Source organism: Mauremys mutica, chromosome 9 (genome assembly GCF_020497125.1).
Source record: "Mauremys mutica isolate MM-2020 ecotype Southern chromosome 9, ASM2049712v1, whole genome shotgun sequence".
NCBI classification, from domain to species: domain Eukaryota; kingdom Metazoa; phylum Chordata; order Testudines; family Geoemydidae; genus Mauremys; species Mauremys mutica.
The window spans coordinates 27,150,564-27,176,644 of record NC_059080.1 but is presented as its reverse complement, the minus strand read 5'-3'; the positions used below and the strand labels follow the sequence as shown (position 1 = coordinate 27,176,644).

The 26,081-nt window shown below is 41.4% G+C and overlaps 1 protein-coding gene across 1 annotated transcript in view; it reads right to left on the bottom strand.

Annotated features, from left to right (window-relative positions):
- Positions 1-3,265: 3,265 nt before the first annotated feature.
- The window catches only part of SH3BGRL (SH3 domain binding glutamate rich protein like), a 59,789-nt gene continuing 36,973 nt past the window's right edge, over positions 3,266-26,081 (bottom strand). Inside the window, exons 3-4 of the mRNA XM_045030913.1 lie at positions 14,432-14,512; positions 3,266-6,388 (exon numbers count right to left, since the gene is read on the bottom strand). Of these exons, the coding sequence (XP_044886848.1) occupies positions 6,356-6,388; positions 14,432-14,512 (114 nt within the window). The 3' untranslated portion in view covers positions 3,266-6,355. The remainder of the gene's footprint in view (positions 6,389-14,431; positions 14,513-26,081) is intronic.

Below are 26,081 nucleotides of genomic sequence, written 5' to 3'. Positions count from 1 at the left end.
AATGCTGAAACACAAAAATAAACTTCTCTATATATATTTATCTTAAGCAAAAAAAGGGTGAAACCTACTTTTCCCTCTCTTTGCAGGTCTTCCTTAAATTAGGGAACAGCACGATGAATTATAAGGAAAAGCTAGCATAAGCAAATCATGCCAAACCAACCTAATTTCCTTCTTTGTCAGAGGTATTATCCCACTGGATGGGGGTGGGGGGAAAGCTTTTGACGCAATCCCACATGACATTCTCAAACAAACTAGGGAAATGTGGTCTAGATTAAATTACTATAAGGTGGGTGCACAGCTGGTTGAAAGACCATACTCAAAGAGTAGTTATCAGTGGTTTGCTGTCAAACTGGGAGGATATATCTGCTGTGACCCTATGTGGGTCAGTCCTAGGTCCAATACACAGTTCAATATTTTCATTAATATCTTGGATAGTAAAGTGGAAAGTATGCTTATAAAATTTGTGGATGACACCAGGCAGGGAGAAGTTGCAAGCACTTTGGCTGAGTGAACTAATCCAAAATGTCCTTGACAAATTGGAGAATTGATCTGAAATCAAGATGGAAATCAATAAAGACAAGTGCACAGTGCTTCACTTAGAAAGGAAAAATCAAATGCAGAACTACAAAATTGAGAATAATTGACTAGGTGGTAGTACTGCTGAAAAGGATCTGGGAGCTATAGTGGATCACCAATTGAGTCAATATGATGCAGTTGCAGAAAAGGCTAACATGAGGTGTATCCACAAAAACAACAGAGAGTTCAGTGGCACCTTAAAGACTAACATTTATTTGGGCATAAGCTTTCGTGGGTAAAAAACCCACTTCCTCAGATGCATGGAGTGAAAATTACAGAAGCAGGCAGCATTATATTGTATAATAATAGTGTGGATACAGGCTGCTTCCACTGGAGTGCTACTAGTCCTCCAATGCTTTCCCACTGTTCCTCAAGTGTACCCAGAAATGACAGACAAGTTCTCCCACATTTCACTGGGAAAGTATTCATAGACCAGCTCAGTTTACTGAAAGATTCTGGGATATTCCCCCAGAAGTCTTAGTGCCACACCCGAGGGACTGCAGTACCAGTGTGGACACAGCAGCTCAACTGTTATTTTGCAAAGAGTGACCACTTTCACTCAAAGTAGACTAACTTGAGAGAAGTAACTTGAGTGTAGATAACTCAAGTTAACTCTGCAGTGAAACCGTAGCGACAAAATTCTTAACCCCTAATAAATTGCTAGCAAGGACTCCTCTACATCCAAGTTAAACATGGATTAAATTAGCAATACATACTGCAGAGGCATTCCAGTTCCCAGTGTATTTCCAAATAACTGAGTACATGACACAAATGCTTCAACAACAACAAAATATACATAAGAATATGGAAAAAAAATGAACAAAACTGTGTATAGTAAAAATTTATTATTACAGTGCACACCACTGTAACCTGAAACAGCAAGTTAAGTAAACATTAAATGCAGACATGCAGTTTTTATTGCAGATTTTTGGAATTCATTTTTTTATTGAAGAGCTTTGCATTTCTGAGTAACAATATTCTTTTCTTTTAAGACTAAATTTTTAAAACAGTAAACAAAACATGAAATGAATCTGTGTTATACAAGTGAAACATATAAGGCAAAAGCAAATGGGATTCCTTGTGATGAGAGACCACAAAAGACACTTTTCCTAAATGACATTATGGACAACTTATTAAAATACCAAATAATGGCAAGTGAGAGTGGAAGATGCAACAGAACTAAGACACTATTCAAAGACATGACAGTAACTCTGATAACTGCTCCCAGTTCTGCTTTATTCTGGTTTAGAAACAAGAAAAAAGTTCATCCTATAAATAGGTTAAGTAAATATGCCCTTTCCTCATTCAAAAACATTCTTTAAAAACCTAAATACACACATACAAATAATAGTTCAACTGAAAACACATGAATATAGTTTGGAATTCTGGTGACAATGTACAGTACAATTTATAGTTGGGAATTCAGTTTAGTGCTTCTATAGCATCCAGTAGAAAGATTGCTAGCTGGTTTAATAGCTGAACACGCAAAGCACATAGACCCTCTGAGAGCTATCATTTAGCTACTGAATCAACCAGCCAGATCAGATATTAGAATTGCAGTGAGTTAGGACTCAATCCTGAAAATCTTCACTCCTATTAGCACTCTTATGAGTCAGGGTTACTCACATAAGTAAGGATTGCAGGACCAGGCCCTTAAATATGTTGTTTCCTAATCTGCTGATGGAGGATTATTTTACCAGGGAACTTCATTCTGAAGCTGCATCTATATAGCCTGATCTTGTCAGATTCAAACTCAAAACTACCATTGAACTCAACAGGACTTTGACATGTATAAAGATAGCAGGATTGGGCCGCAAGACGAATGATTTTTTTATTATCTTACAGAGCTGATATACAGAACCTCTAAATAAAGGTGAATGTTAGATTTCTATCCCACCTACTTAGTATCACTGCAGCAATCGCCACATTACAAAAATGACCTGTGTTTTAGTTTAATGCAATATCAAACATGTGACCCACTGTCCTTCCTGCAACCAGTATGAACATGTCCCCCTCTATTATAGACAGGTTCAACCAAGTTCAATATCCACTGTGGCAAAGCAGGCTAGGTTGTCTAACAAGCTTTACTACAAAAGGTGCTGAAGCTGGTTGACCTATCCAGCACACTCTAGATCAGTGGTGCTCAACCTTTCCAGGCTACTGTCCCCCTTTCAGGAGTCTGATTTGTCTTGCGTACCCCCCAAGTTTCACCTCACTTAAAAACTACTTGCTTACAAAATCAGACATAAAAATACAAAAGTGTAACAGCACACTATTACTGAAACATTGCTGACTCTCTCATTTTTACCATATAATTAATAAATCAATTGGAATATAAATATTGTGCTTATATTTCAATATACAGAGCAGTATAAACAAGTCATTGTATAAAATTTTAGTTTGCACTGACTTTGCTAGTGCTTTTTATATAGCCTGTTGTAAAACTTGGCAAATATCTAGATGAGCTGATGTACCCCCTGGAAAATCTGTGTGCCTCGGGGGGTACACGTACCCCTATTTGAGAACCATTGATCTAGATCAATTAGGTTCAACATTAGTTTGGGGAGGGAGTGTAGATGTGAGGTAGGAACTGTATTTGACACACATTTTCTAACACAGATCATTTAAGTGATGTGGATACATCGATGAGACTAAATCTTAATTCCAGCAACAGGGCATGAAACTATTGATATGAATTAATAGTAATGGGAGGGGAATGTACTCACTACATTAATTTTGTGGCTGCTACAGATACTGAAATTTTAAAGCAACTCTTTTGGTTGAATATCCTCAAATTTGCTTTGCAAGCTAAACAAAGAGGATCCTTTCCAACACTGAAAATACCAAGCCAAAAAACGCCCAACAAAAATCAAACTAATATAATGAGAAAACATTCTAAAACAATTTTATTGGAATGATACATCAATAATTAGTAAGAAAGAAAGTCTGATGCCTCGTCACCTTACCTTCTATATAGAAAAAAAGGGGCAGGAAGAAATGTACAAGTTCTTCTTAAGATGCAATATCCATAACTGACATAAAAACATAGTAATGTGAACCACACAACCAATGTGTTGAGACCACCACACAGGTATATTCTCACCTCGGTCACTCCTAAACACACGCATGAAATCTACATTAATACTAATGAGAGTTCTACATGCAGGCCAAAACAAGAACAGACCATTTAGATATTTTTCAGTTTGTGTTCATGCTTTGTGCCCCAGACACCAGAAGAAATAAGCCAGTTCTTGTCTCCACACTGCTTCCTCAGGAATGCAGATGCAATTTACGTGTTACCATCTGGCAAAGAAGAGGGACTGGAAGGGGGAACTGACATTGCTTTCTTAAAACTTGGCAACTTTCTCAAAGATCAGAAATAGAGATGACCTTGTTTCAGAATGTTTTGTGTCACTGAGCTGACAAAATTTGGCAATAATTTTCAGTTGTAGCTTCTTCAAATAATGGATAAAATTCACAAAAAGTAATGCCACATTTTGTTTACACAGGAAACACAGCGAATCAGCAGGAGTATAGCAACCTGTGTGTCAAATTCCATTTTCTTCACAAAACTTTCAATATTCTTATTCATTTCCTCAAACTCGTCTACTGATAGAAGAGATACTTTCTTATATATAAAGACTAAATCATGCTGAATCATGAAAGGCAGATACTTGATTTAAAACAACAAAAATAAAAACCCTAACAATAGTCTCCTCCCCTCCCCAGCAATTAATAGTAAGCCTTCTAGAGAGAAAGCACAAAATATGCTATGGGTTCATCCTGAAGATTAGGCAACATTTAACTGTCCTACTTTCATATACACAGGGCCAAGGGTCAGGCATCTGCAAGCAGAAACTACAAAATGTCTATTCCCAGGCTCAAAATTAGAAAAACATGGACTAAATGCTAATGTAACTAGCCAGGTTCCAAACAGCATTACAGGCCGAGTCCTGCTCATGCTGAAATCTATGGGAATTTTGCCATTGACTTGTGTGGGAGCCAGACTGCTCTCACAACTGTGCAAGGAAAAACATTTCTCTGCTACTTATTTAGGTGTTGAAGACGACACTTCTTGCACCTGGGGAAATGCAGAGCCCAAAAGAAATATGTTGGCAATAGGAAAATATTTAATTATTATGTTGTAGAGTATAATTAAGTCTTTACTTCTATCCTGTCACTAATTTTGGATCTTAGAATTATAAATGTCTCAGGAAGCATTTTAAAGTACTGCATAACTTTTATTGCATCAATATAAGTAACTGCATGGCCATGATATGCTACAGTTTGCAAGCGGCATAAAATCTTTATAAGTCTTTTGCTGATCTATACCACCTGATTCTATGTTGTTATAAAGCAGATGAAAATAAAATTTGTGTGCTGTGCTTGTAGAATGCCCCTGCAACTACAGTAAAGGCTACATATATCACTGTTTTATGGTGTCGATGCATTCTGGAAGGAAGAGTGGTTTATACTGTGCAAGATATTTAAAAATCACATATGTAAATTTTAAAACTACTCCTTACCACTTCAGGTGCACTTATAATTAGGATTTTAAATCAGTCTTCATGATTTTCCAGTGGATGGCCATAATATGCAGGCTATGTGAATTCCCCTTTGCCAAATATCTGATGTATACCTAAGGCATGGAATGGGTTAATATTGCACTTGGTGAATTCACGAATACAGAATGCTGTTCTTTAATTGGATTCACTAATTCCATGGCAATACAAATCAACTTTTAAAACTTGAAAGAAACCCCCCACACTCAATTACAATACTTCTTACAACTCAAACATTTACTTTTAGTTCCCCCTATGAAAAACTACTATATGCAACTAGTAACGACTAGAACATGCAACCAAATGCCTAAAACTATAAACAATGTGACCCTGTAGAATATTACATTAAAGGCTTTAGCTCTTACACATGTAAGGAAATGCCATTTCTGGCCATTTTGGCTTATTTGTGATACTGCCTAGGAATTAGTCCATATTGTATTTCACTGAAGTGCACTAAATCTAGCACACAGACACGTAATCAAGTCATGGTTAGAGAGCTATGTGGTGAAAGTGCCAATGGAAATGTTATCCACTACTCAATCTCTTTTTTGTGGAAAAGGCCCACATTGGTCGCTTAAATGAGAAATACATGGCAACGGTTTTTTTAGTTTTTAGAGCTGTACAATGTGTTACAATACAATTTTAAATCTTCATTCTACAAAAGAACAAATGTCATAATTTCCATAAGCGATTACAATGGTTACTACGCTACACAACACTTAGAATTTCATTTTAAGCCACAATTTAAAAAGACATTGAGAAATTACTGTCTTTTTGTATTGTTCAACAACATTTGAGGCAATTCAGGCACTAGAGTTATTTGATAAGATTTTATGTTGTTGCTTGTTTTCTCCTATGTTTAAATAGCTGGATCTTTAGGTGTAAGTTTATCTGCAGAATTAGTACTAAAATAGGTTTTCTTTAAGTTTACAAAAAATGGACACAATTGCCCAGACATAGTTTAAACCACTTTAAATCAATCATTTCTAATTGATTCAGTTACCTATGCTTCTAACTTTGCAATAGTGTCTTCCATGCTCTCTACCCTAATGTTCCCATATTCACCGTGTTCAAATTTATATTCATGTACCGTGGATGCTGCAAGCACCAATCAAAATGTTAGAAATTAAATCTATTTTTCTTGAAGCAGAGACAATTTTCTATTTTATAAAAAGCTGTGGAAGTTCCCTTTACAGAACATTTAAGGCAGTTGAGATTCATGCTTGCTGCTTCGCCAGTGCTTCAGCTTCCTGAAATAATAAAATAAGGATTAATAAGTACTTTATCAAAGGTAGCAATCTGTACATATTTGTTACGAGTGGACATCTGTACTACATGATAAAAAAATTACAGTGATATATAGCCAAAAAAGCAAGTCGGCCTGAGCCTTCAAGTCAAATGAAGATCTCCCATTTACTTCTCTGGGGCGAGGTCCTGCCATACATTGATAAGGGCCCATTCCCCTAAAGTGCTAAGTATCCTCAGCTTCCACTGAATTCAAATGGGAGTTGCAGGTGTAATCAAAGAATGCATGTTCTCTCCACTAGCTGCTAGGTTTTCCAGATCATGATAGGTCATGTTTGCTATCCAAACAGTGTGTTAAAAGTAAAAGATCAGATTTAATATTTTCTTTCATTATTCATGTTATGCTACAAAAAAATGATTAAAACATTGTTGAAGCCTAAAGGATGACAGACTTTTTGAAGCATGACTGCTAGGTAAGATGGGGGGAGGGGGGAACTTTGTATAAAAAAGCATGAAGCAATTTCACTATGGAAATATAAAACAGGTTCTTGGAGAGATTTAATTTACCATCTAAATTAATACTATTATGCAGTGAGAAGTGGCTAATTAACTTTGTCGTAAGAGAAACAATGTAACAGACATGTCAACTAAGCTCTAGAATTGCTTAGTAATGAGAATTTTCAGAAGAAACGGTAAAAAAAAAAATACCCCACACCGTCTGGTCTTCAGTTTTCAGAAGGAAAGGGAAAAGATTGACAAAATGGAAGGAACGCGAAAGGAGATTTATTTTTCTCAAAATCACTTTTGCTATTGTCCTTATTTCTTAATAAAAATTAAGATTGGCATTAAAATCTAATTAAATTTAATTAGATCCACTGTAAGTTTCTTCACACTAAGGGCCAGATTTCCAAGAGCTCAGCACTCAGGATCTTCCACTGTGGTACTTATGGCCAGATTTTCAAAAAGAGACCATCACACAATGTGCTGAGCTTTTTTGAAAATCTGGCCATTTATTTTGGTGCTTAAATGGGAGCAGAGCTCTTTTGAAACTCTGGCACTACACATCATGAGCGTGAACAGTTCTGTCTGGTTTACAAATATGCAATAGAAGTAAATCAATACTCAGAAAAGAGAAACCTATGCAAAATTTTTACAAAATTCCTCACATGAAGGAGAAGAGAAGAGGCACAGTGATTGACCTCAGCCAAAGGGGAGTACGTGCCCTGCATATTTCCATTATCTTAGAATTGGTGGGTGATTCTGGGTTTTTGGGGTTTTTTTTGGCCATTTGCCTGTATATCATATCTTACTCCCTTTAAATTCAAGAGCGTGGGAACAGCGTGTAGCTCTGCACCACTGATTCAGGTCTCCTATACTCCCTGTAATCTGTACTCTGCTCTGATGGCAGAGCATCAATCACCTGGTGGTATGGGAGGCATCCACACAATGCTTATTCAATGGGGAGGTGGCAGAGAAGGAGGGTGGGAAAGGAGCAGAGAGGAACGAGGGGCAATAGAACAGGGGAGGAAAAAGATGACCCATGTTTTCCAGAGAGTAGCAGTATCTCACAGGGCAGCATGGAACAGATAGAAGGTGTTGTGCTTCTTGTCAGTTTCTAGCAGCTCCCTCTGGCCAGATGCCAGCCCGCTATGCTAGAGAGAAAGGCACCACAGTCCAGCCCTTTGGGAGCAGGGAGCTCAGAACACCCCTCCCATCACAAAGTGCACTCCATAGAAAACACATGGCCCTATTTCTCTCAAAGGTCAATCAACTTCCCTCCTTTCTCAGACCCAAACCTGCAAGATATTTAGGAGGGGCTCAGCTCTTCAGAGGATTGGGCCCCTTGCTACTCTCCCCTTTCAAAACCTTCCTTAAAGCTAGTTTCTCCCATGATGCCTTTCACTGAGCACACTGTCAGCCCTTAACAAACAATGAGTCATAAGCTTTAACTCCTCAAGTCATGCATGCATGCAAGAGACCAGCATCCCTTGAAGCCTGGACAATTAATGTATCAAGCTGTCTGTATTTACTTTATTCCAGTGTTATCTATAGGATCATGTATTTCCCCCCTAAGTGTGCAGAGCATTGAACAAACCACTGATGCTCAATAACTAGCTATTTGTTTCTCTAATAATGTTGTATTGTAATGTCCTAATGCTCTTCACTTTACATAACACCTTTGTACAGCTGTCAAACAAATTCTCTGAACCTCTCACGGAACACAGAGGGCGTGCTGTCAAAACTCATCTCTCCCAGATGTGTGGTATGCAGCTGCTCTGATACCGCCTTCCATTTTACATAACACTGTTCAAAGGGATTATGCAGATAGCTATTATATAATGTAGCCAAGCATGGTCCCTCCAGCTGCAAGGATGTTTTCCTTTTCTGCCATACACTGATATCCAAACATTTTAAGGTAAATTTCTCATTTTAACTAACAGCCAATCAGTATGATCTGCTAGCATTTAGTGGGAGCACACTTGCCAGAAGTTCGGCTGATAGCAAAAGTAATAGCAACTCTGTGGGTACAAGTCACATAGTATAGGGTTATCTCCCATTTACTAAATGGTCCCCTAAAAATTTAAGGCAATATAGGGATTAAATAAATAATACTACTGCACCTGTTTCTCTCTTTTTTACAATGATCTTTTCCTTCCAGTCACCCTTAATCAGGCTGACAAATGGCCACACCCACCAGGAGTGTGTGTTTTCCTTCACTGCAGTTATTAAGTGTCGGTCAAAGAATTAATCAAGTTGGTTATGTCAGTTGTGATGTTTCTACATGGGACATCAGCGACAGCACCCTACAGGATCCAGCCCTCTAAGTGCCCACCAGTCCCACTGAACCTCATTGACTTCAGTGGGAGGGGAGCATGCTCAGCACCTTCCAGGATCAGGCTCAGATCAAGCAATCTGTTTCTATTGATAGAGACACAATTCACTGACTTCAGTGGGGCTGCATGGCTGGAACAGAACAGAATCTGGCCCAGCGTGTTTTTGTCTTTCAGTCTGACTGAACTCCTTGGGGGCACATCGAGTGCGGAGCCCAAGTAGGCAGGCTGTGTGCGCAGAGAATTCTGAGCACATGGTGTGTATGTGGGTGTGTAGGAATTCTCTTGTCACAGCTGTGGGGCTGCTCCACAGCTCCTACTGCAGCAGCTCCTGCTCTGGCGGGTCTGGCCTGCTCCCAAAAGCTGTGTGAATGACATTGCTCACAGAGCCGAAGTCTTCGCTCTAGAAATCGGGCCCTCCTACGTGGTAGAAATGCACTGGTTCCACTGCATGCAGGGACCTCAATGCCTGGAGGGCCTGGGCTAGGATTTGCCCCCAGAGAGTTTTTTTGCATGAGCAAAAAGTGATTGCAGGTACGAGTGACGGGGGCTAGTTTTTGTGCATTTGTCCGATCTGCACGGATTCTGTTCAATATTCTGCAGATGCTCCCAAAACCTGACATGGGTGCATTTAAAATATCCCTAAGGAATTTAAATAAGTATTGCATTGTGCGCCATTGGCCTTTTGACCCCATTAAACATTAATATGGGCATGTACCACTGTCTTTTGTTACTCTGGAACTTTGTAGATCCGAGACACAGAAAGAATGGGCCATATTCATCACTAGTATAACTCTACTGATATCAATGGAGTTACTTCAGGAGATTAATCTGGCCCCCCAGAATCTTGAGCCTCAATCTGACTGCAACTGCACCTGTTAATACTAACTGCTCACAGACTATCTTAGCTCAGGTGTCTGGATGAAATGTATGCAGAATGGAGCGTTTCAAGTCGCCTCCTAATTCTTAAATAAATAAATAAAGTTTATCTATGTGAACAAAAGGGCTGGTACTGAAAACCTTAACAGTGACTCAGGAATCCTAATGACCTCCAGTAAAATGCATCAAGCATTCATGTCCTATCACATCAAAATCAAGGGAGGAATTCAGTTTGGTGGATCTGTATTTCAGCAACCCACTTTATAAATGGTAAAGAAAAGAGACAGCTTCAGGTAATGGAGGGTGTGGAAGAAAAGAACATTCTAAGATTGATCTATCTATGGCAAATCGCTTGCAAAAAACCTGAGCAGCATATTCAAGACATGTTCCGTTGCAAAATTTTAGTGGCTTGTTTATTTGAATTTCTTTTTTTAATTTTTTCTTCTTTTTTTTTTTTTTTTGACTCTTTCAATTTCTTTCTCCCAGGATGTCTAGTGAAATTTACTAGACTGGAAGTTCCTCTGAGCAGGGACTGTGTACAGAAGACACTGTCCAAAGTCAACAGACATCAAATACTAACGCAGGGCCTGATCAAGCTCCAATTTCAGTCAACAGGGGCTTTGCCATTAACTTAAATGGAATCAGGATTGGGGCCACTGTGAAGTTACACAACTAATGTCAACTATTACAGTAACAAGTCTGCACACTGAATCATCCTGGTCTAAAGGGGGTGAGAGAGAAGTGAGTGTGAGTGTGAGTGTGAGAGAGAAGACAAGCCTCTTGGTAAATCCTCCAAATACATGGAGCAGTAACGCCCATGCTAAAGCAAAAGTCTTTAGAAAGTGAATGTCAGATCAACTGGAATACATACACACAGCAACCACAACACATTAACAGACAAAACATGACATTACCTATTGTGATTGGACAAGGACAAAAGAGCTATGAACAGGCTTGCTGCTTTGCAAGCAACCCCTTGTGACCTGCAGGTCGCTACACAGGTAGTCTACCTCAGTTTCCCCCTCAATGACTCACAAAAGAAGTATCTGTTCAGAAATACCCCTCCTTAGGGTCTGGTTTCATGGGCATGACATTCAACATAAACACACACAAAAAGTCTAACCATAGCCTTAAACTGAGTACAGCGCCTCCTCTCTGAGGTACTGTCTCAAAACTCCCCAAGTGTCTCAGGAACTTTCCTGCTTTGGCAAGCCACTCCCAGTCCTTCATTGCTGGGGCAACTCCCCATACTTCTCTGGAGTCTGCTCTCCCTAGCCCTCTGACTTCCAGGCCAAAACTTTTCCCCACTAGCAAAGGGTCTCCTGCAAGAGCTTCTGGCTCATTGCATTTCCTCTGCCATAGCTTCCTTCAGTTCTGCCTCCTCAAACACTCCCCACTCACTGCAGCTTCCTGCTGCACTTTACAAGGGAATCATCTCATCCCCTCTGAAGTGTGCCTATTTAGTAACTAGTGGGGCTATCAAGTGATTAAAAAAATTAATGGTGATTAATTGTGCAAATAAAAAAAATCTCAATTAATTGTGTGACTAATCATGCTGTTAAACAATAATAGAATACCATTTAATTAAATATTTTTGGATGTTTTCTACATTTTCAAATGTCTGGATTTCAATTACAACACAGAATACAAAATGCACAGTGCTTACTTTATATTAATTTTTATTACAAATATTTGCAAACTAAAAAAACAAAAATAGTATTTTTCAATTCCCCCATTACAAGTACTGTAGTCAAATCTCTTTATCATGAAAGTTGAACTTAATGTAGACTTAAGTACAAAAAAATACATTAAAAAATAAAACAATGTAAAACGTAAAGCCTACAAGTCCACTCAGTCCTACTTCTTGTTCAGCCAATCACTCAAACAAACAAGTTTGTTTACATTTAAGAAGATACTCCTGCCCCCTTCTTGTTTACAATGTCACTTGAAAGTGAGAACAGATGTTCGCATAGCACTGTCATAGCCGGCGTCACAAGGTATTTACATGCCAGATGTGCTAAAGATTCAGACGTCCCTTCATGCTTCAACCACCATTCCAGAGGACACGCATCCATGCTATAACAGGTTCTGCTCAATAACGATTCAAAACTATGCGGACCAATGCATGTTCATTTTCATCATCTGAGTCAGATACCAGCAGAAGATTGGTTTTCTTTTTTGGTGGTTCAGGTTCTGTGGTTTCCTCATCGGAATGTTGCTCTTTTAAGACATCTAAAAGCATGCTCCACACCTCGTCCCTCTCAGATTTTGGAAGGCACTTCAGATTCTTAAACCTTGGGTCGAGTGCTGTATCTATCATTCGAAGTCTCACATTGGTACCTTCTTTGCGTTTTGTCAAATCTGCAGTGGAAGTGTTCTTAAAACAAACATGTTTTGTTTGTCATCATCCGAGACTGCTATAACATGAAATATATGGCAGAATGTGGGTAAAACAGAGCAGGGGTGTAGTGGGGTGGTCACCCCGCTCATGCCCTGTAGGGGTTAAAGCAGCCCTGGAGAGGGCTGTGGCGGAGAAGCTAGGCTGATTGGGAAAACAGCCACAGCGGTAGCCAGTGCAATCAGGGTCCAGCTGGCCCTTATAAGAGGGCAGTGGGCCAGAAAAAGACACATTCTCTCTAGCTTCAGAGAGAGAAGGACCTGGCTGCCTGGGAAGCTGAGAAGGGTATCTAGAGTGGAGTAGTGATGGGGAAGGGCAAAGGGAGCTGGGGAGCTCCAGCCTAGCAAAGCCCCAGGCTGCAGGCCGCGTTAAGGGCCCACAAAGCTACTGGGGCTGCAGAGGGGCAGCCCAGATTTAGGCAGAGGCATCTGGTCCAATCCCCCTTCCCGATGATGAGTGGTTTATAGACTGCAGTCTGCCCCAGGGAGTGGGGGCTAGATGATGACTGGCCACTGAGGCAAGATGGGGGTAGGAGGTTGGGGGTTCCCCGGGATGGGGAGACACAAATTGAGGTTTACTGCTGGGGGCAGGACCCTGACATCAGGGCCGGCTCCAGACCCCAGCGCGCCAAGCGCGTGCTTGGGGCGGCATTTTGCCGGCAGGGCGGCAGGCGGCTCCGGGGGACCTTCCGCAGTCATGCCTGCGGGAGGTCCACCGGAGCCGCAGGTCCACCGGACCTCCCACAGGCATGACTGCGGACGGTTCGCTGGTCCCGCGGCTCGGGTGGACCTCCCGCAGGCATGACTGCGGAAGGTCCGCCGGAGCCACCTGCCGCCCTCCCAGCGCACCCTCCGCAGGTGCGTCTGCAAGAGGTCCCCTGGAGCCGCGGGACCGGCAGCGTGCCCCCTGCGTGCTTGGGGCGGCCAAAATCCTAGAGCCGCCCCTGCCTGACATAGAGGGGCACCAGGGTCCGGGAGGGCCATGGGGCCAGCGGCAGGCGGGACACTGACCTGCAGAGGGCGCTCTGGGCTGGGAAGAGCTAATTCCCTAGACGACCAGCAGGAGGCGCCGCACCAGTGAGTTGTCACCCCGCCACAAAGGGACATAGAACTCTCCCCCAAGAAGTTCAGTCACAAATGTAATTAACACATTTTTTTTAACGAGCATCATCAGCATGGAAGCATGTCCTCTGGAATGGTGGCTAAAGCATGAATGGGCATATGAATGTTTAGCATATCTGGCACATAAATGCCTTGCAATGCTAGCTACAAAAGTCCCATGCAAATGCCTGTTCTCACTTATTGGTGACACTGTAAATAAGAAGAGGGAAGCATTATTTTCTGTAAATGTAAACAAACTTGTTTGTCTTGGCCATTGGCTGAACAAGAAGTAGGACTGAGTGGACTTGTAGGATCTAAAAGTTTTACATTGTTTTGTTTTTGAATGCAGTTATCTAACAAAAAAGAATCTACATTTGTAAGTTGCACTTTCACGATAAAAGAGATTGCACTACAGTACTTGTATGAGGTGAATTGAAAAATACTATTTCTTTTGTTTATCATTTTACAGTGCAAATATTTGTAATAAAAATAATATAAAGTGAGCACTGTACATTTTGTATTCTGTGTTGTAACTGAAGTCAATATATTTGAAAACGTAAAAAAATCCCAAAATATTTAATAAATTTCAATTGTGATTCTATTGTTTAACAGCGCGATTAAACTGTGATTAATCATGATTAATTTTTTTAATTGCGATTAATTTCTTTGAGTTAATCGCGTGAGTTAACTGTGATTAATCGACAGCCCTAGTAACTACGATTTGCTGCCCCTCCCACCCCCCCGGGGCCTCTAGCCTATAAACAGGGTCAGCCACCCTGTTACAAGAGCGTAAATAAAAGTTGTATACATTAGTCTGAAACAATACAGAATACCACCTACCTTTGAACCAGGAGGAGCAGTCAAGCCTAAAAAAGCATACACTGCATTATTCTCTCTAGCTTCGAAGAAAGCTTCATAATCCTTCATGGAAGAGAGGGGGAGAGAGAGAGAGAGAGAGAGAGAGAGAAAGATTATGAGCCATCCAAAAATAAAGGATTAGTTCGCTATAGTTTACCCAAGTCCACACTGAGCAAACTTAAACTTTTCAGGACTTGTGTGGCCTAAAGCACAATTCAGAGGGTCAATTCATATTTCTAGCACTAATTCTGGTATCTGTAAATTTAAAATTTAGTACTAAATTAAAATTTAGGAAAGGTGCCAGGATGGCAACAGGTAAACCACAAGCAGTGAGAGCTTCACCAGTATGCCTCGACCTTGACTGGAAAGCACCACATTCATGGCAATTCAGTCCTTGGTCTCTGCTGTTACTGCTGATAATTGTGCCAGATGAAGGCAGCAAATGCTATGGCATGGACGCCTCTCCACAAGGACAGAGCTGAGCCCCCTAGCTCCCCTTGTTTCATCAGGGGAGATGTCAAAGTGTTGCTACTAATCTGAGACAGCTTCAAACCTATTATCTGAAAATGAAAAGCTACACTTCTTCGTGTTACTAATCCTCAAGTCACAGCCTTGCCATTACACTGGCATTGTTTTCAATGCTTTTGTGTATGTGAACGCACAAAAGCAAGTGGTTCTCCTCACTCTAAAGGCAAACATCTGCCTTTACACACTGCTTTGAGGTAAGCTCGGTTAATGCACTAACCCAGTAAACACTAGATGTCTCTGCCTCATAATGTTTGGTGCTCAATTAAAGTTACAGAACTGCAGCACTAACATACACAGCCACTTCTCGGGAGGCAAGGGGAGCTGGAGAATGAGGGAGAAACCACCACCACCACACACACCCTGCTTTCTGTGTATTTTCTAACACACAGAATGCAAGTCTGCCTTGAGCACAGAGACTCTATCCACACTTATCAGACCCATGAGCAAAGAGCTACACAATGAAACTGCTTTTGACAAACACAGTTGTGAAACACTGGCTAATCATGCTTAGGAGGCTTGCATAAGCCACCCGTCACTTCGATTACCACACACATCTCTAGCTCTGATTTCCAAAGTCACATTACAGACCTAAGGCAGGATTTTTTTCCTACCCTTTCTCCCCCTTTTCACTGAAGCTGTAACACTGATTCTCTCTGCGTCTGATGGGGATGCTTTTGATGCAAGAATCCTGGCAAGCCATCTAGCTGTGGAATGCCAGTAATATGGAGAATGCTGAGTTGTGGGTTGAAGTTAGTGAGGGAGCTGCCATTGAGGGCAGGCTGCTTCACATGCCCTTCCATGAACAGGCGGAAGCATGAGAAATGAGCTGAGTCAAAATGCTGTAGACTAGAATCTGTAGGGGAATGCTGTGGGCAGGAGCAATATCCCATGAGGCACTGTGGCAGTTGGGAAGAGAGGGCGAAACAAGGAACTACCAGTTTGTGTGAACTGGAGATCGCAGACGTTCGACTGTTAAATTTGAACGTGTAACTTTCAGGTTTTAGTTTTTTAAATAACGTGTACAGATCTGTTAAATCCTCCCTGAAGCCCTTAGGCTGATACATGCTGGAGTCGTTTGATAACAAGTGTTTTGATTGTCCTGCTTCTGCGTGGTCCAGCAACCTGATTCCTAGCACAACTACTAGGAAAGCAACCTGTTCAGCTACAGAAGAGGGTGACCCTTGCATGGCAAGTTATTGATGCATAGAGTTTATAATTGCAGTTTATAAGTGTGAGCAACAAGGCTGATGTCGAGGTGGGAGTCTGCTATACACTACCAGACCCCGGGGTAAGGTAGATGAGGCTTTCTTCCAGCAACTAACAGAAGTTACTAGATCACAGGCCCTGGTTCTCATGGGAGACTTCAATCACCCTGATATCTGCTGGGAGAGCAATACAGCGATGCACAGACAATCCAGGAAGTTTTTGGAAAGTGTAGGAGACAATTTCCTGGTGCAAGTGCTGGAGGAACCAACTAGGGGCAGAGCTCTTCTTGACCTGCTGCTTACAAACCGGGAAGAATTAGTAGGGGAAACAAAAGTGGATGGGAACCTGGGAGGCGGTGACCATGAGATGATCGAGTTCAGAATCCTGACTCAAGGAAGAAAGGAGAGCAGCAGAATACGGACCCTGGACTTCAGAAAAGCAGACTTTGACTCCCTCAGGGAACTGATGGGCAGGATCCCCTGGGAAAATAACATGAGAGGGAAAGGAGTCCAGGAGAGCTGGCCGTATTTTAAAGAATCCTTATTGAGGTTGCAGGAACAAACCATCCTGATCTGTAGTAAGAATAGTAAATATGGCAGACGACCAGCTTGGCTAAACAGTGAAATCCTTGCTGATCTTAAACACAAAAAAGCAGCTTACAAGAAGTGGAAGACTGGACAAATGACAGGGAGAAGTATTGCTCAGGCATGCAGGAGTGAAATCAGGAAGGCCAAATCACACTTGGAGTTGCAGCTAGCAAGGGATGTTAAGAGTAACAAGAAGGGTTTCTTCAGGTTATGTTAGCAACAAGAAGAAAGTCAAGGAAACTGTGGGCCCCTTACTGAATGAGGGAGGGAACCTAGTGACAGAGGATGTGGAAAAAGCTAATTTTTTGCGCTTTTTTTTTTTGCCTCTGTCTTCACGAACAAGGTCAGCTCCCAGACTACTGCACTGGGCAGCACAGCATGGGGAGGAGGTGACCAGCCCCCTCTGGAGAAAAAAGTGGTTCAGGACTATTTAGAAAAGCTGGAGGACCACGAGTCCATGGGGCCGGATGCGCTGCATCCGAGGGTGCTAAAGGAGTTGGCGGATGTGATTGCAGAGCCATTGGCCATTGTCTTTGAAAACTCATGGCGATCCGGGGAGGTCCTAGATGACTGGGAAAAGGCTAACTTAGTGCCCATCTTTTAAAAAGGGAAGGAGAAGAATCCGGGGAACTACAGGCCAGTCAGCCTCACCTCAGTCCCTGGAAAAATCATGGAGCAGGTCCTCAAGGAATCAATTCTGAAGCACTTAGAGGAGAGGAAAGTGATCAGGAACAGTCAGCATAGATTCACCAAGAGCAAGTCATGCCTGACTAACCTAACTGCCTTCTATGATGAGATAACGGCTCTGTGGATGAGGGAAAACAGTAGATGTGTTATTCCTTGACTTTAGCAAAGCTTTTGATACGGTCTCCCACAGTATTCTTGCCAGCAAGTTAAAGAAGTATGGGCTGGATGGAAATCTGGCTAGATTGTCGGGCTCAACAGGTAGTGATCAATGGCTCCATGTCTAGTTGGCAGCCGATATCAAGCGCAGTGTCCCAAAGGTTGGTCCTGGGGCTGGTTTTGTCCAATATCTTCATTAATGATCTGGAGGATCTTGTGGACTGCACCCTCAGCCAGTTTGCAAATGACAAATGGTAGATACGCTGGAGGATAGAGATATCATACAGAGGGACCTAGACAAATTAGATGATTGAGCCAAAAGAAATCTGATTAGGTTCAACAAGGACAAGTGCAGAGTCCTGCACTTAGGATGGAAGAATCCCATGCACTGCTACAGACTAGAGACTGAATGGCTAGGCAGCAGTTCTGAACAAAAGGACCTAGGGGTTACAGTGGACGAGAAGCTGGATATAAGTTGACAGTGTGCCCTTATTGCCAAGAAGGCTAACAGCATTTTAGGCTGTATAAGTAGGAGCATTGCCAGCAGATTGAGAGACGTGATCATTCCCCTCTATTCGACATTGGTGAGGCCTCATCTGGAGCACTGTGTCCAGTTTTGGGCCCCACACTACAAGGAGGATGTGGAAAAATTGGAAAGAGTCCAGCGGAGGGCAACAAAAATGATTAGGGGGCTGGAACACATGACTTATGAGGAGAGGCTGAGGGAACTGGGATTGTTTAGTCTGCAGAAGAGAAGAATGAGGGGGGACTTGATAGCTGCTTTCAACTATCTAAAAGGGGGTTCCAAAGAGGATGGATCTAGACTGTTCTCAGTGGTACCAGATGACAGAACAAAGAGTAATGGTCTCAAGTTGCAGTGTGGGAGGTTTAGGTTGGATATTAGGAAAAACTTTTTCACTAGGAGGGTGGTGAAGCACTGGAATGGGTTACCTAGGGAGGTGGTGGAATCTCCTTCCTTAGAGGTTTTAAAGGTCAGGCTTGACAAAGCCCTGGCTGGGATGATTTAGTTGGGGATTGGTCCTGTTTTGAGCAGGGGGTTGGATTAGATGACCTCCTGAGGTCCCTTCCAACCCTGATAGTCTATGATTCTCTCTGCTGTGCATGTTGCACATATACACACAGAACATGCATCCCCAGGTAAAACAAGCAGGTACCAATTCATGTTTACAATGGAAATGATAAAAATAGAAAGGTGGGGGTCCATGTATAATTTAAGTTCCTGCAAGCTGAATTCCTGTGATTTGGATCCAGCTTTCAAGTAACTGCCAAGTAGAATCATCACTCATGAGAATTTTTGCAGCAACAGAGTGCTGCTCTCCTGGCATTCCTCCTCCAGCTGATGATTCTTTACACATAAAAAGAAACGACATCTATCTTAGCCTATTAGGATCTGAGCAAGTAGCTTAATCTCCCATTAACATCAATGGAAACTGGGGATCTCATGGTCTGGTAGGATCAGAACCTATGGGAACCATACTCTAGACCAGTGGTTCCCAAACCGTGTTCCGCACGATGTGAATAGGTGTTCCATGAAAGAATTGTAATTAAAAAATAGGGTCTTTAAATTTTATTTTATTTTAAGTTTGGCATATTTGAAGCGTACTGTACAACTTTTTGAATGACTATAATTTAACATAAAACTCTTTTTCCGGTTATTGATAGATCTCGTACTGAATATCATGGCGTAAAGAGAACGTGGCACGCAAGCATATTGACGTCGACCCCTTTCGGGCACATTTCAGTTAGTGACGTTGTACCCCTTCCACGCGAGGCTGTGCAAACTGCAGTGGTACGCCCACACCATTCTCTTTACACAATGGTGAACATAACATTCACTCAACATGTTGAAACCTGTGGGTCTTTACCGTGTGTGCGATAAGCACAACTGAACTAGCTTCGCCGAAACAATATAAATATTTGTGACAAAGAAAATTCGACAAAAATCAGTATTTCTAAATATTGTTACTAAACCTAATCACCATGGATTTGTGGCTAAAACAAGGAACTTTGAAACAAAAAGCAAGTTCTTCTGGTAGTCCAACTGTGGTCAAAATAAATGAGCAAAATATTGTGACACGTCAAAGTGAGGATGAACAATCGCAGTCTTTTGTTACTGAAAAATCTGTTAGTACTAGTGAGTTATCCAAGGTGAAAGAATTTCCACCGAAGTATATCAAAAAACAAGAAGCAGCCGGTGTTAAAAGACCGAAACGAAAATATGATGAAAGTTATTTGTCTTTCAGTTTTACATGTGTTGGAAATAAAGATGTTCCTGATACGCAGTGCGTCATGTGCAACAAAATACTAGCAAACAGTTCATTGGCTCCTGCTAAACTTCGTAGGCATTTGGAAACCAAGCATGCTGAATACTAAGACAAAGATGTAAGTTTTTTCAAGAGGCAGTGTGACTCACTTGGAAAATGTAAACTTTCGATGATTAAAATTACTAAAACAGACAACGAAAGTGCAACAGAGGCATCTTATCAAGTAAGTTACCATATAGCACTTCCTGGAGAAGCTCACGCTATTGGAGAAATGCTTATCAAGCCTTGCGCGAAAGATATTGTAACATGCATGTTGAGTGAGCAGTCTGGTAAAAAAAATTTATGCTGTACAGTTGTCAAATAATACTGTTGCACGCCGTATTAAAGATCCTGCCGATGACATCGAAAAAGAGCTAGTTTGCCAACTGAAAATTTGCCATGAATATTCATTGCAGCTAGATGAGTCCACTGACGTTTCAGGACTTGCTGTGCTACTAGTATTTGTCCAATATAGATTTAATAATATTATTGAAGAGGGCCTGCTCTTATGTGAATCTCTACAAAGCAACACAATTGAAGAAGAAATATTCAACTGCATCAACAATTTTATCAGAAAGCATGAAATTAGTTGGGGAAAATGTATTGATGTATGTACTGACGGTGTTTGGGCAATGATCGGGAAGATGAAGGGAGCTGTAACGCGAATCATAAGTGTGGCACCAGAAAGCACTAAGAGCCATTGTGTTCTACACAGACAAGCATCTGCAGTTAAAAAAAATACCAGCATATCTGAAAATTGTGCTTGATGAAGCAGTACAAGTTATCAATGTTGTCAAATCTCGACCACTTCAATCCAGGTATTTAAAATTTTCTGCGAGGAAATGGGTAGTCAGCACAAAGTGCTTCTTTTACATATGAAAGTGAGGTGGCTATCTAGAGGAAAAGTGCTTGTGAGGCTTTTTGAACTTCGTCATGAACTACTGGTATTCTTCCCTTCAGATAATTCAGGATGAAAATTTAATGGCTGTCTGACAAATTCCTCGCAGCTAATGAGACTTGCGTATCTTGCAGATATTTTTGCAAAATTAAATGAAATTAATCTGTTGCTGCAAGGAAAGAATGTGACTATTTTGACTACAATGGATAAAATTTCATCATTAAAAAAGAAACTGGAATTCTGGGCATCTTCTGTAGAACAGAATAACTTCGACTGCTTCCCTACAGTTCATGAATTTCTGACTGAAATAAATTCTACAGTCCATTAAGAAGTTTCCAGCACCATTTTACAGCACTTACGTGCCTTGCAGGCCTCTTTATTAGAATATTTTCCTACAACTACTGATGATAATGCTTGGGTTCGAAATCCATTTGTAATTACAGCCAAACCAGTTGGCTTTAACTGCGCACGATTATGGAAGCCTAATAGACTTAATTTCTGACTCTGATTTGAAACAAAAGTTTAAGGATCTTCCGCTGAATAATTTTTGGAGCAGCCTATAGAAGAGTACCCTAATGTGGCTAAATGTGCAGTTCGAGTGCTCCTTCCTCTTGCTACAACTTATTTGTGTGAGATGGGATTTTCGTATTATACTGCAACAAAAACCAAACATAGGAATACACTTGATGCTGCGCCAGACATGAAGATTCAACTTTCCAGCATTATTCCTAATATTAAGCGAATTTGTGATAGAAAAACGCAGAAATACCAATCCCATTAAATCCAAATTTTTATTTCTGTTTATAAAAATAGATTTTTCTAGTAAAAATCTAATTTGTTTGGTGTTAGTGTGTATTATAAACACACAGGTTGTTTTTTTTTGTTTTGTTTTTTTAAGTAGAACACTGTTTAATTTTGACTCTCGCACTTGATTTTTGTACTACTTTATACACGCTTTCCAGTTAGAAATTGTTAGTTCAAGTTATTTTAAATTTGTATTTTTGCTTTGTTTTATAATAAAATATATTTGAGCCTAAATAACGCAATTTTTTATTTGAAAACCAGACTACAAAATAGTATTATAAGTGTTCCGTAATAGGCTAAAAAGTGTTCCGTGTCCGAAAAAGTTTGGGAAATGCTGCTCTAGACTAATAGATTAGAGTACCAAAAATCTCCTGTATGATGGGTAGTAAAATCTGCCTCTCTGCCACTTGATCCATTAAATCATTTAGATAAGAGAAATGCAGCAGATCCATTTATTTGGACTTCAGTAAAGCATTTAATATGGGAAATCATTAGTGAAGCTAGGGATTAGTACAAGAATTGTAAATTAAGTGATTGGGTAAATGGGTTGTGTTGAAAGAGAACTATCAGGCTGAAGGAAGTACTACTGGGGTTCCTCAAGGATTAGTCTTGAGACTGATCTTATTTAATATTTTCAGGAATGATCATGGCACAAAAAGTAAGAGTGTGCTAATGAAATCTGCAGATGACAAAAAGTTGGGAAGTGTTGTCAACACAGAGGAGGATCGGAATATTATACAGAAAGACCTGGAGGACTTTGAGCGCAGGAGTAACAGAAATAGGATGAAATTTAATAATACAAAGTACAAGGAAATGCACTTAGGGACTAATAAGAACTTCTGATATAAGCTGGGTGCTCATCAGTTGGAAATGACAGAGTAGGAGAAAGACCTGGGTATATTAGTTGACCACAGGATGACTATGAACAACCAATGTGATGCAATCCTAGGATGTACTAGGCAAGCTATTTTCAGTAATGATAGGCCATTGCACAGATCACTGGTAAGCCCTCATCTGGAAAACTATCTACAATTCTGGTCACCCATGTTCAAGAAAGATGAATTCAGAGTAGAACAGGTGCAAAGAAAGCTACTAGGATGATCAGGGAAATGGAGAGCTTGACTTGTTTGACCTAGCAAAATGAAGGCTGAGAGAGAATACAACGGCTCTCTATAAATACATCGAGGGGGTAAATACTAGGGAAGAAGAAGAAGAGCTTATTTAAGCTAAAGGACAACATTGGCATGAGAACAAATGAGTATAAACTGACTATGAATAAATTTAGGCGGGACTTTAGAAAAAGGTTTCTAACCATCAGAGGAGTGAGGTTTTGGAACAGCCTCCCAAAGAGAATAGTGGGGCTAAAGAACCAACCTAGTTTTAAGATGGAGCTTGATACATTTATGAAGGTATTTATATATGACTGTGTTTGCCTGCGATAGGAGCGGGACAGGAAGTGATGACCCACGTGGTCCTTTCTAGTCCTATGTCCCTAAATATAGGGCTGATTGAGGAATGCAGCAATGCCAGAGCCTCTCTGGATAACATACCACTTTCTTCTTGATCTACTGCATTCACATATACTGAAAGCTACATCAGCAGGTGCCTCTAAAATCTAACTAGTAATGACCTAAGAAGGAGGACACACATACATAACTGCTTTGCACGGCTGTGCTACAAAGCTTTAAAAATCTCCTTGTCAGGAGGAGCAGTCTCTGGGATCTTCATCTTAGTCCTATACTCAATGATATATGAAACCATTTTTCCTGGAGCACACAGGGGCCTATACTGTAAGGTGCCAAGTGAACTCATCTCGCTCACTGGGAGTTGAGTGCACTCAACAGTTCCAGGAGAGCTCAGCACCTTGAAGGAGCAGGTCCATAGTTCCCAGACTTCCCATCGCATTACGAAACTTGAGAGCCTCAAGTGTCCGGGTGCCCTTCCATGTATCAAACACAGTACAACTTCAGTGCAGCACACACCCCTGTCGGTTTGGGCGCTCCTAGCCAGAGGGTCCCTCTAATGTAGTATTTCCATTGCCTGCCACAGAAGTGATGAAAGAGGAAAAACTCATGATGTGATATCCCTGAGGTTTTAGGATCCAGGCCACCAGTTATTCAGGAGGACTAGCAATTAAAAGTTAAGGAAGAGAGATGGCTGAGGGCTTTAATTTCATTCTAGCCTGGAGGGGAATCTCCTCCTATTCTTTTGGAGATGGGGTTTTTTACTTCATGTTTTTCTAGAGCAATCCATGTAGTTGCCAGTAACGCCTTCTCCTTTGTTGTTTTAGGCTCACTCTTGCTCTCTTCAAGCTACATATATCACACTTTTCTTCAGTCCTTCTCTCCAAGGTTCTCACAGCTAAAGACCAAACTGGACTCAGCACGGCTGTGCTCCTGTGGAAAATCCAAAGCTCAACTATGGGCAACTTACCAGAAAAGAGAAAACAGAACGCTCAGCTGGTCATTTGCAAAGGACACTGACAGACTCAGTGTCCTGAAAAAACCTCTACTCAGTACCCAACTGTGACATTGCACCCCATAAGGCTTTATGGAACTATGCTTATGAATGTATATATGACATAACGGGAATATGTTTTATGCTACATATGCCATGTCACATATCTATGTAAAGGTTATGATCTACTGAATCTATTCATCCTACACTGGCCTGCTAAACCCAGGGTTGTGAGTTCAATCCTTGAGGGGGCCATTTAGGGATCTGGGGTAAAAATCTGTCTGGGGACTGGTTCTGCTTTGAGCAGGGGATTGGACTAGATGGCCTCCTGAGGTCCCTTCCAACCCTGATATTCTATGATTCTATTTGTATGCATGTCATTTTTGGTTCAAAGTTATGAATATTGTAATAGTAATAAAGTAATAGTATTGGCTGTGTACCTGCTTGATTTCTAAGTAGCCTTAGTAAAGCATTTGGTCAGCTTCTTAAGAAAGGAATGTGCAAGTTAAGTGCCCAATCAAGAAGCATTTAATTGACAATGGATCTTGGAAGGCTCCAATCCACATAAGAAGTCTACTTGATAAAGTTCAAGGCAGCATGTGAACCATGGCTGCTACCTGTAAGTTCTGAGTCATGCATGGACATGTGACTTACCCATGTGACTCCCAACTCCATCTTGGAGCTGGACTTTGCATAGGAGAGAGGAGGGGGTATCCACCCACAGGAGAAAGTCTATTTAAACCCCTGGGAGACCCCTCCATTTTGTCTTCAGCTGGCTCAAGAGAGAGCCTCTCCACCCCCAAGGATACCTTAAAGAAACTAGAACAAAGGACAGTAACTACAGGGGATGTGAGTGATTGCTGGACCCAGACTAGAAGGAGACTAGTCTGTAAAAGGAAGCTTACTGGACCACCACTGAGGGTGAGGTTTTATCTGTATTCAGTTTTCTTACTGTATTAGGCTCAGACTTGTGTGTTTTATTTTATCTTGCTTGGTAATTCACTTTATTCTGTCTGTTACTACTTGGAACCACTTAAGTCCTACTTTCTGTATTTAATAAAATCATTTTTTACTTATTAATTAACCCAGATTAGAAACAGCTGTTATAGGGGGCGAACAATTAATGAGTTTACCCTGTAAAAGCTTTATACAGAGTAAAACGGATTTATTTGGGGTTTGGACCCCACTGGGAGTTGGGCATCTGAGTGTTAAAGACAGGAACACTTCTTAACCTGCTTTCAATTAAGCCTCAGAGGGGTAGCCGTGTTAGTCTGGTTCTGTAAAAGCAGCAAAGAATCCTGTTCCACCACGATTTCAACAGCTTCCACCCCTCCATCAACCTCAGCCTGGACCAATCTACACGGGAGGTCCACTTCCTAGACACCACGGTGCAAATAAGTGATGGTCACATCAACACCACCCTATACCAAAAACCTACCGACCGCTATGCCTACCTTCATGCCTCCAGCTTCCATCCCGGACACACCACAAGATCCATTGTCTACAGCCAAGCACTGAGGTACAACCGTATCTGCTCTAACCCCGCAGACAGAGACCAACACCTAGAAAATCTCCACCAAGCATTCTCAAGACTACAGTACCCACACGAGGAAATAAGGAAACAGATCAACAGAGCCAGACATGTACCCAGAAGCCTCCTACTGGAAGACAAACCCAAGAAAGAAACCAACAGGACTCCACTGGCCATCACATACAGTCCCCAGCTAAAACCCCTACAACGCATCATCAGGGATCTACAACCCATCCTGGACAATGATCCCACACTTTCACAGGCCTTGGGTGGCAGACCAGTCCTCGCCCACAGACAACCTGCCAACCTGAAACATTCTCACCAGCAACTGCACACCGCACCATAGTAACTCTAGCTCAGGAACCAATCCATGCAACAAACCTCGATGCCAACTCTGCCCACATATCTACACCAGCAACACCATCACAGGACCAAACCAGATCAGCCACACCAT